Source organism: Vidua macroura, chromosome Z (assembly GCF_024509145.1).
Source record: "Vidua macroura isolate BioBank_ID:100142 chromosome Z, ASM2450914v1, whole genome shotgun sequence".
Classification (NCBI taxonomy): domain Eukaryota; kingdom Metazoa; phylum Chordata; class Aves; order Passeriformes; family Viduidae; genus Vidua; species Vidua macroura.
In genome coordinates this window covers 40,496,340-40,511,214 of record NC_071611.1, presented here as the reverse complement: position 1 = coordinate 40,511,214, position 14,875 = coordinate 40,496,340, and the positions used below count along the sequence as shown (strand labels likewise).

General features: G+C 42.6%; 1 protein-coding gene across 1 annotated transcript in view; it reads right to left on the bottom strand.

Annotated features, from left to right (window-relative positions):
• Positions 1-14,875, bottom strand: part of PDZD2 (PDZ domain containing 2) — a 202,264-nt gene that overhangs the window by 132,959 nt on the left and 54,430 nt on the right. The window contains exon 3 of the mRNA XM_054003663.1: positions 3,097-3,918. Within this exon, the coding sequence (XP_053859638.1) occupies positions 3,097-3,575 (479 nt within the window). The 5' untranslated portion in view covers positions 3,576-3,918. The remainder of the gene's footprint in view (positions 1-3,096; positions 3,919-14,875) is intronic.

Here is a 14,875-nt window from a genome sequence, read left to right as displayed (position 1 = left end):
ATACATAGGAAGTTGTTGTCTGGGGGAACATAACCCATGTATTTTGGAACTACAGTTGTATAGACAGAAGATAGATAAATAAATAGGCAGAGTTTTGACTAACCTTTGTTCAGTATTCCAATACAGCTCATTTCCCTGCAATTGTGTTTGATAGACACACAATTTGCTAACTCTAAAGAGAGCAATAATTTTCCCTCAATCACTAACATCACCAAAAATGACACCACCTACATTATTTCTCTCTAATGTAATAATACCCAGTTAAGCAAAGAGCTTTGATGATTTTATTACTGCATAATATTTCTCTAAATGAAAAGAAAGGAAAAAAAATAAACAAGTTCAGCAATAATCAACCCATCTCTGCTGTTTACATGGAAATCATGTGGAATTTAAATAACTTTTTTTTAAAGAAGTTATATTCAGCTTTCTTAGCAAGGAGAGACAGATGAGTGGTACTCACAGCTGGCTCCTCCAGGAAGTGTTGTGCTGCTCTTACTGTGTCTGACCCCATCACCACTCTGAGACGTGAGGACCTATAGGCCCATCAGGCAGGCGCCAAAACTGCCCTATCTGTCCAGGGCTGCCCAATCTGTTCCAGCTCCTGTCACCTGCCCCTGCATCCTCTAGAGGCTGACCACATCCATAGGACAGCAGAAGGGACTGTGTGCCCTCACCTCTTCTCTCTTGTTTTCTGGTGCATTAGTTTAGCCCCTTGGAACAGGGAGGGTTTGGATGGCAGGCTGGAACTAAAGCTGAGGTTACATGAAGCCCAGGGAATGTGAGAACACTTCTGCAAACCCTGCTGCAGAGGTGGGAAATGGCAGAGCTGTGAGACCCCCATGCCAATTCCTCCATTGTAAAGGGAATAAATCAGAAGATTCTCCATAGCATCAGTGAGAAAAATTCCTTCATTGGGCAAGATAGGGCTGCCCTGGAACACTTGGCAGGTGTGGAATAAACACACAAGCAGTGATTTTGCTTGCCCAATCTAACCTGGTGCTGCAGGAGCTAAGGCAGTATTTTACTTTAACTGACCATGTGCAGGCCCCACTAAGTAAATCACACCAAAAATCAGAGCACCCACAACCCCTTGTATCAACCTGGAAGTGTTTCTCACTCAGCCAGGGAATAATTAGGCAGTGAGAAATTGAGTCAGAACTACTATTTAGTGTGCTGTCCTACCCCAACAACACCTTGAAAAACTAAGGGGAAAGGGGCTTTGCTACTTCCACCGTAGCAGCAATATGGAATTCTCTAGGAAAGCTTCTTCTTGGAAGCAGTCTTCCCAGAAGGCAAGTTGATGCTGCCTTTCACACTATTATAAAGCTAGACAGAATTATGTCCCTTCTGAGCACCCCAGTGGAGAAAGCTACTGAAAGATTCTCAAAGCATCCTCAAGTACTCCAGATGCACAATGTGGAAACATGGGGTTGGAGCTGCCAGCCAGCTCCCTCATAGGAAAAAGCCAGCTCTCCAAACTGGGATCATCCTCAAGGTCCCAAAGTGCCATCCATCACAACATCACCCTTGTCAAATAGCAGTCAACAGTAAGTTAGGCAAGGATGCTTTGGATGCTGAAAATAAAACAGGCTTTGACTACGAAATGTCCTAAATTTTGGCCTAAATTGGATGTTGAATATTCTAAAACAGGATTTTAAGAACAACACTGGCTCCACAGTACTAAAACTCTTGTCTTTGTAATGGCCAAAAATAGTAAGGAAAATGGAGCACTTCATTCCCATTAGCTGCAGTCACAGCTTGCTGGTTTAATAACAGGGCTTTCTAAAAGGAACAAGCCCCAAATTAAGCCTTCAGAGATAGGCCAAAAAAGGACAGATATCCAAATATTCTCGGCTTCACTGGCTATTATCTCTTTTTTTGCATTATTAATAAGATAACATTATTGCTGCCCACTGCAAGCAATTCCCTTGTATTTAGAAACAGTGGCATCTGACAAAGGGGAAACAGCAGACTGACTGCCTTTTGCCATAAACTCTCTCAAGTTCGGCATGAGTACCTGATTGATACTGCCACAGTACCAATATGTATACACTTACTGAATCACAAACTAGGAATTACAGAGGGTTGTCTTCATACCTGTAAAACCATAGAAGGCTGAGCTGCCCAGCACACACAGATTGAGGAGTCACTGCTTTTATTCTGCCACATGTCAGAATTGGGAGTGATGGTCAGCCCAAACACCTGCCACGTTCAAGTGAAGTGATCCTGTCTGTTGGGGTCACTTCACTAGGACTTGGTTTCCAAAAGTGTCCACCCCCAAAATAAATTCCCTTTTGGCAAGAGGGGAAGGATTTCATGCCCTCAGGTACATTGTAACCTCAAGTATGAATGAATGTTTACATCCTCATCTACAGCAGAGAAAGGGTTTTGCCTTTGCAAAGGGTAATGTGAGAAAGTCTACCAGCCCACAAAGAGCAAAACTGATTTTACCACACGGAATAGCTGAATTAAAAAAAAAAAAACACCACAAGAATAATCTGTATCATTACAAAAATCCTAATTTTTGATTTGAACTCTTAAAGATTTCAAGTTTTCTGGGTCAGGAGACATCAGAAGAGAGCAAATGCATTAAAATCAAAGGGAATTTATTAAAATGAAGTTGTTCCAAACTGGAAAACACAAAAATGTCTTGCTTTGAGAAAGTCTCAGTCAACACTTAGCTGTCAGAAATGCTTCTCTCAATTGAAATAAGTCAACAAAAATATGAGCACCTGTAAAAATATCTTCCAGTGCTGCTGCATCTGTGTTCATTTTTGCTTAAGAAAACAGTTTTATACAAACCCAGGAAGGCTCCTATTTTAGTGCAGCCCCTCTGGTAATTATGATGTGTAATTTTTTGACCCAGTGACCCCTAAAAATTTTTCAGCGGAAGTGTGATTAGCACACGTAGGCTAATTATCAGTTGTAAGAAAATTTACTTATTTTCTACAATGCCTTAAGAACAAACCCAGGGCTCTATCAGGGGCTGGAAAGCAAAGGTCAAAACCTCTGCTCCTGGACTTCTGTTGGTATAAACTGTGATTTGCACCATGCGGCACCAGAGGCAGCTGCTGCTGGCAGCTCTGCCACCCTTACCTTGCTCCGGTGACATCCACACCGACCATTAGCTGCCCGTTCAGAGAAAGGATCTCGTCTTTCAGGCGCACTCTCCCGCACTTCCCGGCCGGGCTGTTCTTCTTCAAGTCTGTCACCCAGATGCACCCGACGTCGAGCACAGGCCCCTTATGCACCTTCCTCTTCTTTCCTCCCCGACGCTTCTCCCCATAGTCCCCCAGAGCAGGGATATTCCCAAAGCTCAAACCCAGGACTTCATTTTTCCGCATCTCTTGGGCCAGGTACATGGTGCAGATCTCCGTATCCAAAGTCCCACAGCTCCCTGGCTGCAGGTTGCTCTCGTCCACGGAGAAGTTGAGCTGGATGTACTCGCTCAGCTTCTGGACGGCCGAGCGGCAGAGCTGCTGCTCAGCTCCCTCGGCCCCCTCCCGCCGGCTGTTCTGCAGCCACTGGCACAGGAGGGGGAGGAAGACCCCCGCGTTGTCCTGTGTGATGGGCATCGCTGTCCCTGGGCATCCCCTCACGGCGTCAGCCCCGGCCCCAGTCGGCTCCCTTGTTGTCCGCCGCGGCCCCCCGCAGCCCCTGGGGACATGCTGGAGTGGGGCTGCAGGTCCAAAGGAAGCTCCATCTAATCTCACGGAGATTTTCTAGGGGGTTACAACTGGCCAAGAACACAGTCAAGGAAGGATGTTTGGCATCACGGCGCTACAAGCCGTTCCTACGAACAGGCTGGTGGGTCACGTTTGCGAGCGTCTGTGGCCATCCAGGTCTGCCTGCCGCCGGTGTCCCCGCTCCGTCGGGGACAAAGCGTCCTTCCCACCACGATCAGCACGGCGTCTCGTCCTGCAAGGGCAAAACAGCGTGGTTAGAAGTGCCCGAACCGCTGCAGAACCGACAGCCCCGGCCCCGCGGCCCAAGGCCGGCTCGCACGGCCTGGCCGCTCTCCTCCTGCGATTTACCACTTGAGGGCACCAGCTGCTGTCCTCAGCAAGGGAATAAAAGGTCACCATGAGCTCCTGACCTTGGCGGTGAAATGCGGATTACAGAGCCCAGGGGATGCTCCTGCCACAGCTCCGGGGTTCTGACCGGAGCGGAGGAGACACTCCTGCTCCAAGGGCCGCTGGACGGGCACCTGCCTCACCAGCGACTGAAGGTGACAGCCTTGCCGTCCATGCCAGTGATTTTGGGCTGGGATAGGCTTAAACCGGTCTATTCCCGGACTTAGCGCCCCACCAAGCTGCACGAGGGATGAGCAGCAGCAAACACGAATGGTGAAGATGCCAATGGGGTCCCTCCCTTCATGGCAACAGTGGTTCACAGCCACCTTGTGGGTAAGGCATCTAAGAGAAGTGATTATCCAGTTTCTTGTGAAAAAAAGTAGGGCAGGTGAATCCCCCAATTTCCTGCAGTTTGGAGAGGGAGGCACACAGACAGCCAGGAGTCAGTGGGAGCCGAGGGTTAGCAGGCAATAGGATGAGACAGGGTTTTTTGCCAGGATCATTAGGATCTATGAAACAAGAAAAAAAACTGACTCGAGTCAGGTCTGGTTGACCAGATTCCTTCAGGGCTTTATTTTCTAGAAGTGGATGCTGCTCAGTGAGCTCTGCACCAGGAAAACCGAAGAAAGCAGCAGCTTCAAGCTTGCAGTCTGCAGGTCTGCTCTTGCAGATATGTATGAAGGGCTTGTGTTAGATAGAAAAGCTGTAGGAAGAGCTTATAACCCCAAAAGAATGAGTGTAAGAGGGAGGCTCTTGTGAAATGCTGCTGCCCAGAAGCTGTATCCAAAGTTCTGCCACCTCCTTGGCTGTGGGGCAAAATTTAGATGGACAGGAGTGACCCCAAGAAAGCTCAGGCAAGGACAACAACATGAGGCTCAGGGCCACATGATGCTTGTACAGGACACCAGCACCTTCACCAAGAGGCTGATGTTACACCAGTGGCTCAACGGGGATAGACATCAGCTTGGGAAAGGAGGAACTGGCCCACTGCTCAGTAAGAGAGACTTCTGAGTTAGGCTCAGGGCAGGAAAAACAGGGAAGAAAAGGGGAAGAATAAAGACAGAAACTTTCTAGGCACATGTCTAAAACAAGAGGTGATAATACAGACACAAACTGATCAGGAGATAAGGTTAAATCCTCTGAGCATTTTAGATACCTAATGCAACACTGGTGAGTATGTGGGGTTTTTTAACACAGAACTTTAGTCTTATTTAAGATCTCATATTTAAGACAAAAGCAGTTATTTAATTGACATAACTGGAACTTACTGTTGTAAGACCTAGATCTGGAATATTGATCTAAAAATGCATAGCTTATATGTGGGCCAACAAAGAAAAAGTAGAGGCAGAATCTCTTGGCGTACTGAGAATGATGTGTATATTTCCTCTGAGGTCCAGAAGGCAGGAAAAGTAAGAGCTGCTAAATTATCTAGTTAATAATAAAGGCAGAAAGCACAAAACAAAACACAGGGGAGGGCACAACAAACCCTAAACCAAGAACCTGATAACAGTTGACTCAATGGTAATGGGAAAGCAGAAGCATGAGATATCTGCTAGAAAAATAAAGTAGTAGGAGATATGAAAGTCCTGGTGCCTTCAGAGCAACATTCTCACATAATGGATGGGGTCAAGTAATCAGCAGGAAAGTGCCTCCAGAGAGAGATGTGTTGGGGGTAAGAAGGTGGAAAGAAACTCATGTAAGAATGCCTGTAAAATCAAGGGATTTGGAACAGCAAAACAGAAATGCCTGGCTTCAGTACATTAAGAAAAAAAAAAAAAAAAACTGCTAGGAGAGAATTCATGGACAAAAGTTTAAAGGAAAAAGAAATCAAGGTGAGCTGTAGTTTCTCAAAGAAACAGTATTTTGTGCTTAAAAGTCACAGGCACAATAGCATCTCAGTGAAGAAGGATCAGAAGACTTGGCAGCATCACGAGCTTTTTATTTTCCTCAAAGACAAGAAGAAAGAACACTAAAAGGTTACTGAGCACAAGTTTAAAAAAATAGCATGAAGACATAGGCAAAAATAATAGAAACATCAGGGTATAAAAATGAAATGAAACTTGCAGAAGATTACAAAAAGTTACCCTTTATATGCATATTAATACCAAGAAGGCAGTCCTTAAAAATGTTGCTCAGAGAGAAAGTTATTGAAAAATTACACCAGAAGAGGCAACACTGGTTTGAGTTTTGCTTTAGTCCTTGTTAAAACTACCAACTATACGTGGGGGATTAGTACACAGTGTGACACAATATCAGTAAGAGGCATACTATCCTCTTCTCTGCCTGTTCCAGAGTAAGAGATTAGTTCAATTCAGGTATTTCCAGTCCAGCGGAGTGGGAAAAACCACCATATAAATCTACAAAACCAGCTAAAACCATGTCAGATGGCTGGTCACTTTTGAGAATTCAAACAGGTAAGGGGCCAGAATTAAGGACAGCAGCAAATGCAGTGGCTGTCTTCAAGGATAGAAAGAGAAGCAGCAGAAAAATGTGATATCAGTCAATCTAGCATCAATCATCCAAAAAACTCCAAATCAAACAGAGAAATAGTTTTCTATTTTCAGCATGTATGTGGAAGAGACTATAAGCAGCAGCAAACACAGAAGAGGTAAAAATAAAATAATGTGAAATCAAGTTAATTTCTTTTCATAATGGAGAAGTTGTTTAATATAATTCATCTGGGCTATATTATAGCTTTTGTCACTGTCTCAAACAACTTTCTTATAAATATACTAGAGAAATATGATTAAATGAGACTACTGTAAGTCCATACCCAGGGAGTAGTTATTAATGACATTCTGTGAAACAGAAGGACGCTGAAAGTGGAGCTCTGCTGGATCTATATAGTCTGGTTTTGCTCAGCACATTCATTAGTAACCTGGACAATGAAAACAAGTATGCAGATTCCACAAAGCTGGGTGTATCTGCAGACGCACTGGAGGACAGGATTAGCATCTAAAATATTTTGGCAAAAATCAGAAAAACATACCCTAAAAAATAGGATAAAGTTCATCAAGGACAAATGCAGAGTACTACAAAAGGAATATCTCACTTAGAAAGGATTGGTTATGTGGCAAATCTTTGGCAAGAGATGCAGCATTTTCACAGAATCACAGAATCACAGAATGGATTGGGTTAGGAAGAAATGTGGTCCCAAAGCCCCCTACCATGGGGGAAGGGACACCTTCCTCCAGACCAGAGCCCCACCCATCTTGGCTTTGAACATTTTTGAGGGTTTACAGGGAAACATTCTTGTCAGTATCCTGCTGTTGGAGAAAAAAAAGGGTCATTGTCTTAGGATTTGACAGTGGGGACAAAGGTAACAAGGCATATGAAGTATTTCTGTAGCCTCACACAGGGCTGGGAAAGTCTCAACAGCAAAACTTCCCCATTGGAAGAGAGTTCTGACATGACTTGGCAGTCTTGAAAGTGTAAATTACTAGGAAATACTCAAAAAATTAAGTCCTGATAAAAAGGAGAAAGTATTGCAAGTAGGGTTTGAGAGCACAAGTTAAAGGTCCTCATGTAGTTTAAAATGCCCCACAGTGACCATGAGGAGAAAAGCAGTCTGTTCCTCTTGTCCATGATGGAGTAATGTATGTGAATCACATCCAGGTAGTGGTTAGGTAACACTTAGAAAGATGAAGAATATCAAGACACTGGGGAACACCATCTCAGGTGCTGGAGTCTCCAACACTCATGGTCTCTGCAGAAGGTCAGAGATCTGCCATGAACAATTATTGGAGCCATTATCTCTTGGGTTGTGGGAGACATTAGATTTCTCCATTTCAATCCCTCTTATTTTACTTCCTTCAACATAATTTTCTGTCCTAGTGAGAGTACAGTAAGAGGTCATTTAATGGATAACATCTGTGAGTTATGACAATGATTCCCCTGTGACAATGATACCCTTTGCTTTAACAGCAAACTTTGGTACAGCTTTCAGTGACCATATACAGGTCAAAACTATTCAAGCTCTAGAGAAGATTGGACCAGATCATTCTTTGAGGCCCTTTTTGCCTAATAATTTAAGAAGTTTTGTTCTCAGCTGTTTATCAGATTTTATATTGGGTAGACATATTATGGACTCTCTTTTGCCAGCTATTCCCAGATCAAAAGCACTGCCCGGGTCCCTGGAGATCTCAGGGCTCCATGAAAGCAGCTCAGAGTTGTAGCTCAAGTCTCCAAATCTCCTCTGCATTGGCAAAGGGCACTGATTTTGACTTCAGCTTCAATCCTGCAGTTAGCCGTCTGGAGCATTCAAAGGCATCTGCATTCCACGCAAAACTCATCCATCATTCATTTAGCAGCATTGCTGGAGGGCTCTCCCCCTCCATGCACACACATCCCTCCAGAGACAGAGGATGACAGCCCCTTCCAAGCCACCAGAGGCAGGCAACCTTCAAAACCCCATTCCTTCTCCCCACAGGAAAAGCTGCGGGCATCGATACGCTGCAGGTTGCCTGTCTACGCCCCTGAGCTCACTGCAGAGCCACGGCAGACACTTAAATTAATCATGTAGATAATTATACAGTACTTTCAAGGGATATGATATTCTCAAACAAAACCTTCTGGCTTTGGAAAAATTACTCCAGACAAGCATAAATAGGAAATACTCCTTCCAGATGTAACAGACAGCACAGCACTGAGCTGAACGGCTCTGTGCTGGTGAGAAGAGTGGCTCAGGTGTCCATTGCCAATGGAAGCAAAAAAATAGAAATGTGGTAAGCTGTTCATCAAGGGAAAAAATAGACCTGCCTGATAAAAATTGAAATCTCAACACTAGGAAGAAATTTATTTTTACTCTTGACTTCCACAAAATAGACTCAAGACCCATGGAGTCACCACCACCTTGCTTACTTGCTGTAGGTGACAGATCTGCCGACCACCCCACCTGCCTTGCATCAAGTACAGACCTATACACAAAATACTCTAACTTTATGCCCACACTGGAATTGCCTAGACTTGTCTGGAGTAAAACAAGCCTGAACTGGGAACTGGGCCCAAAGTCCTGTCTTGTGAAAAGGAGCCCCTGTTCCTGGGGACAACTTTCCACCAAAGAGATTTTGTCCTGGTTGCTCTGAATCCCTCTGAGGCTACTGACTCACACTCTCTGGTAATTAAATCTCCCATCTTACCTACATCTCAGTAGTGTGGTCTGTTGAGATTTTTCATTAGCAATTTCAAGGATAAAGTGAACTAAGATTTTGCAGATAGGATGTTTGCAAGCACAGAACATCTCCACTGGGAAAGTATTGGGGTGGCAAATGTCAATTAATATACTGCATGAGATATGGAAGCAATCCTTTTCAAATAGAAGGATCATGATGGTGCAGAAACAGCATGACCACTCAGTTTGAGGAGGACTCACAAAAGGGATCAGCCTTTCATGGGATTTCATCTCAAAAAGACTCTCACCATGCTAACAGACTGAACCCAGAGCCACCCACAGCACAAGACAGGCACTCTCCTTTGCAAGAAGAGAAGCTTTTGGGCCAGATGCTCTCAGAGGATCAAAAAGATGCTGCAAAAACCTTGATAGAAGCATGGTCCCCTCTCACTCAGCAATGCCAACAGCCAAGTTCCACTCCTTTTCATCCAACCACAAACCAGCCACTTTGCATGGCTGCAGCCTGGGTGCATGCCTCTTCCCAAAGCTGTGCCACCAGCATCTGGTGAGCAGAGCTGCCTGGTCCCCTTCCTTGTGCCACCAGCCACAAAGATCCTCCTGGGCATCATCAAATCCAGACCCCAGCTATCACAGCAACTTTTTCATGCTCTAATCAATAAAACTCATTGAATTTCAAATAGAAGTAAAGAACATTTACATCTCTGATATTTTGCTGGAAAGCTGCCCCAACACTTTGCATAGTTGGAAATGGTCCGTATTCTGGCTTAAATGTATTCATAATCAGTTTTTACCCACAGACATGCAGCTTCTACAGCTCTCTGCTCTTCTAGTGTTTATCAGCTCTTCTCACCTTCATCCCTGGAGTATTTACAGCCAGAAAAATCAGCTTTTATCTGTCTTTGTTCCACTCAGCACATCCACATAAGATGTGCTCTCAAAGGCTGAAATACCACCCACGTAAATAAACTGGCTATCTCCTTCTCCATTCCTCAGTGGAAGTTTTTAGTTATGGCTCAGGTAGTAACACACTTTCTTCCTTCATCTCCAGCCTTTTAGTTCAAAATACCAAGTTAAACATATGGTATGTAGGTGAAGAGAGGCTGCTTCTTTGAGGCTTTCTTAAGGCAGCAAAAAAACTGTCTTAAATGACTGCTTATTAAAAAATAAGAATATTTTCTTTAAATAAGTTGAGGCTAGAACTGTCAAAAAGCATATGTGGATATTCAATGTATAAACAATAAGCTTTCTTCTTTTCTGACAAATTGAGCTTTTTCTTCCCTTCTTCTTGTGCTCAAAGGAATGATGTAAAGAGCTCCAATAATCACTGTCTCATAGGGGGAAACAGAAATATAGAGGGTCATTAAAATGTCCCATTGCTGATTTTTAAAAGGTGATTTGTGCAAATGGCCAAGACCCAATCCTCCAGGATAACCCCCTTTGGCATTTCCATCCTGGCCTAAACTTCCAGAAAAACATACATACAGTTATTCCAAAAATTGCCTTCATCCCCTGAGTGAGATGACTTTATAATTGCTTTAAAGGTTGACATATACTGTAAATCTTTTTATATATATAGATGAAGGCATTGTACTTGTTTTCCTAAAGTCATCTGGGCATTTCAGCACCAGAGAAATAAATCCACTACCAGCAAAAGACATTCATGTACTAATGTACTAATTTCTAGTCAAATGTAGCTTTTACTTAGTAGTTAGAAACTAATAGCAAAAAAAAAAAAAAAAAAAAAACAAAACAAACAAAAAAAAAAAAAAAACCACAATAGAAAAAAAAACCACCTTGGAACTGAATCAAAGTTTTTCACTAAAAGACATACTTTTGCTGTGTTTACATGGTTTTGCTGTGATGGTCTGAGCTCTGAAGTCCTTCAGGACAGCAGCAAATCTGTCTTATTCTGGATTACCCAGTGGTACAAATCAGATCCAGGCACATGGTTATGTTTCTGCTGAACTAGCCAGAGTGCACATTTACAGGTCAGCTTTATGCCAGCCATAGGAAGACTTCTGATATTTGACCTGGCAATAAAAATTTAAATCATATGCTGGGAAGCTTTGAGAGATTTTGAACAAATTTGAATTGACAGGAAGTTTTATAGCAGTCAGCATTTTATATTTCATGGCCCCAATGCTTTTAGTACAGCTGTAGGAGCCCTAAAGCTGGATTTTCTGCACAATCAAACCACAGCCTCAGGTTTGACCTCCACACAAGTAACCAACAGGAATACAGGAATATTAAAGCTGGGATTTTTGTTCTTTAACATCAGCTGAATCTTCATCTGAGTTTGTTGCAATGGGCTCCATTTCTGGTCAAAGGAGAGGAACGGGTACTTCTAAGGAGAAAATACTTATCTGGCCTCTTGTAGGTCTTTATTTTCAGACTACATGCTTGACATCTTTCTAGTGCACTTTCTGCTCCATTGCCTAAAAAATTTGTGGCTAAGTAAAATAGAGGTATCTGAATATGATCAGATGAAACCTGCTTTAAACTAGTTAACCAGGCAAACTGGGCACAGAAAAAAAATCTAATATAGCATAGCTAAATAAAGGCAGTGGTGAAACTGTATCATTTCTTGCAGACAGGTTCCCTCCAATGCTTTCTTAACTGCTTTGATTTTATATGTCCACTATATTAAAGATCAAAAGACCTTTGCAAACATCTAGACTTACTAAATCAAGCCTAGTAATTGCCAGGACATTTACAGTATCAGCCCAAGCAAGCCCTGAGAACAAAGAACAGTTCACCAAGAGGACACTGAAACAGCCAAGCACGGAAATGCGAAATTCTTGCAGGAAACATTACACTCTAAAGAGGGGCACAACAGTTAGGTAAAAACCTAACCACATACTTGGATTTGTTTTGAAAACCTCGCCACCAAATAGTTCTCTACAGGAGTTATTTATTTCCAGGTGCTCTCACAGTACCCAAAACAGTGGGAATTAGTAAAATCTTTCCTTAAGGAAATGACATTGTGCCCATTTTTATAAAGAGGGAATGGAGCTACAAGAAAGTAGGCATGCCATACAGACTCATCTGAAGCTTTCCTGTAGGCACAGGGCCACTGGAAAATTTAGTGAGGATCATATGTGCCCCCACTACTAGGCATCACATGGAGCACTATGTCCCACCAGAGGATGGGAAGAGAGCAAGGTTCTCCTTGTTCCTTCTACCCTTGCTCCAGATTGTCTGAGTGCACTGCAGGACTGGATCACTCTCAGGCCAGGATCACCCTCAGTCCAGGGACAGTGTGAAGTCCACAGCGGCTTCCACCACCAGTACTACCTCAAAGGCTATAGGGTATGTCCTTGTCAGCAGCACTGTTCAGGAGGAGCTGTCCCTGTTCTCACAAAACCAACCAGTGCCTCTTGGTAGAAGCTGCTTATTCCTTCTAGAGCTCTGAAGCCTTCCACTTCCTCCTTCCTCTTTATATCCATACAACATAGGCAAGCTCATAAAAAGAGACACATTTCCAAAACATATTGAGTGAAATTATACCAGAAATCAGGGATCAGGATTTCCCCAGAAAGTATTTCCCACTGGACCAGGAGCATGGTGAGACTTCAATGATACTACTAAAAATAACATGAATAGGTGAAAGCTGAAAAACACATCCACTGTATGTCAGCAGTTAAACAGTCAAGCTCTGAACCGTGGTGTTGACCAAAAGCTCCAGCTCCCATTCCAGACCAGGCAGCATAAGCCCTTCCCTCACTGCATGTCCTTGCAGTCTTGCCTGTGTTTAAGAGGCTGGTGTCCTCTGGGACAGCAAATATGATGTATTTTGGGATGGTGAGCAGTCATGCAGGCAGCCCTGCTCTGAAAGCAGGGAAAACCAAAGCCAGTTGGGTTGCAGATGGCAATAAAATGTTGAGCCAGGGCTGTGATGATACAGCTTCACAGTTTTAGGTCTTTTGTGTATTAAATAACACAATAATAGGTTGTTTGACCTGCTTGGTTTAGTAAGGAAATCTCCCAAGTGCACTTTTCAACATACCAAAACTGCTGTGTGGCAAGAGGAGATTCAGAGACAGACACAGTGGGAAAGACAGCTTTTAAACTGGAGAGACAGCTGGGCTCAAACCATTGGGCTGCATTTTCCACCATCATTCAGATGAATTAAAAAAAGACAGCAGAGGAGGAAGCATCTGTCTGGCCATCCATTATCAACAAGAGGATAAAATCTAAAACTCTTTCTGATACTGATACTGATACAGAAGCCCTTTAGTACGATCAAATTATTCTCTTTTGTCCTCATGCTTTTTGTACACAAACTGTCTCCAGGAGCCTTTTCTCCAAGTCCAGGTCAGGTGGGAAAATGAAGAAGCTTCGCAATTTCTAAGCAATTTTCTAAATCTTTCCAGTATTCTTATTCTCAACGTAACTTTGAGTATTGAAGTAAGATAGACTTGCCTTTTTGCATTAATTTAAACCAGAATGAAACAATTTATTTCAGACAAGACTAAAAATCACCTTATTCCCATATGATCTAGTGCCCCAGACTATATCAAAGCAAACTTCTTTAGCTGTCAGAACATTTAAACTACTTATCTACCTCTAAGCCCTTAAAGATTATTCAGTTTGATAGAAGAAAAAAAAAAGCATGTCTAAGGAACCAAGTCATTGCAAGCTTGTTCAGTGATGAAAGAACTGTATTTAAAGAGTTCCTTGAAGAATGGTACCCATCCAGTTCTGCAATTATTCAGCCTCCTCTGTACATCAACATGCTTAATCATCCTTTGTATCTCTTCCACTTGCTGAACAGTTCAGAGCTGATGCTGGGAAGCACCATTATGAATTTTCAGAGTACTCAGAATTAATTTCTGACATAATTTATAGAAGTAAAAGTCTGAAGTAACATAATTAGTCAGTGATGCTTTTCTGGATTTACTCTACAATTGTGTAACCACAGAGGAAATCTAATTTTAAGTATGCAGATTCCAAGAAACATCCCTTTTCCAAGTTGGAAAATAGTACAGCTCTATCACACACATACACACACGCACATATTTTCACACAGAAAACTAGTCACAACTACAGGCATAAGTATATAAGTGACAGAGTTAGACTTCAAATTTGCATTTAGGGACCTAAATAAGTCACACAGTTTTTAAAGGTCCTTGCTAATGTCACCTACTCCTGTATGACTTTAAAACAAGCCCCTGTTTACCTATACCTTTATACCAAAACCCCAAATTTCTCAATTGCAAAGCTTCCTGAAGGACTGGGCTTCCATGTAATGTTTTGAACACTCTATAGAAATTTACTGTACACTCCAGTTCTTTCTGAAAACAACACTTATATTAAAATAGGGGCAAAAGTAGATCTGTAATTATTTTTAAATGCTTCCATGCTTCTTAAGATCTTCCTGTGGGAAAGATCTCTGCAATAATTATTCATAAAACAAGAACATGTAAATAACATGTTAAATTTGGACTGCATTGTCTGCAGGAGTCATGCATCTAGTATTACAAACAAACCACAAACATATCATGTTCCAATACTGTGATTCCATATTAAACAAACAAATGTCCCCAACAAACTGTTTAAATTAAATGTTGATAAGCACCAAGAAAACAGCTTACAACACTGCAAAATGAATACAGTTGGAAGGTGGACTGATGGGATTTCACTGTGTTACTGGAAAGGCTAACATTTTAAA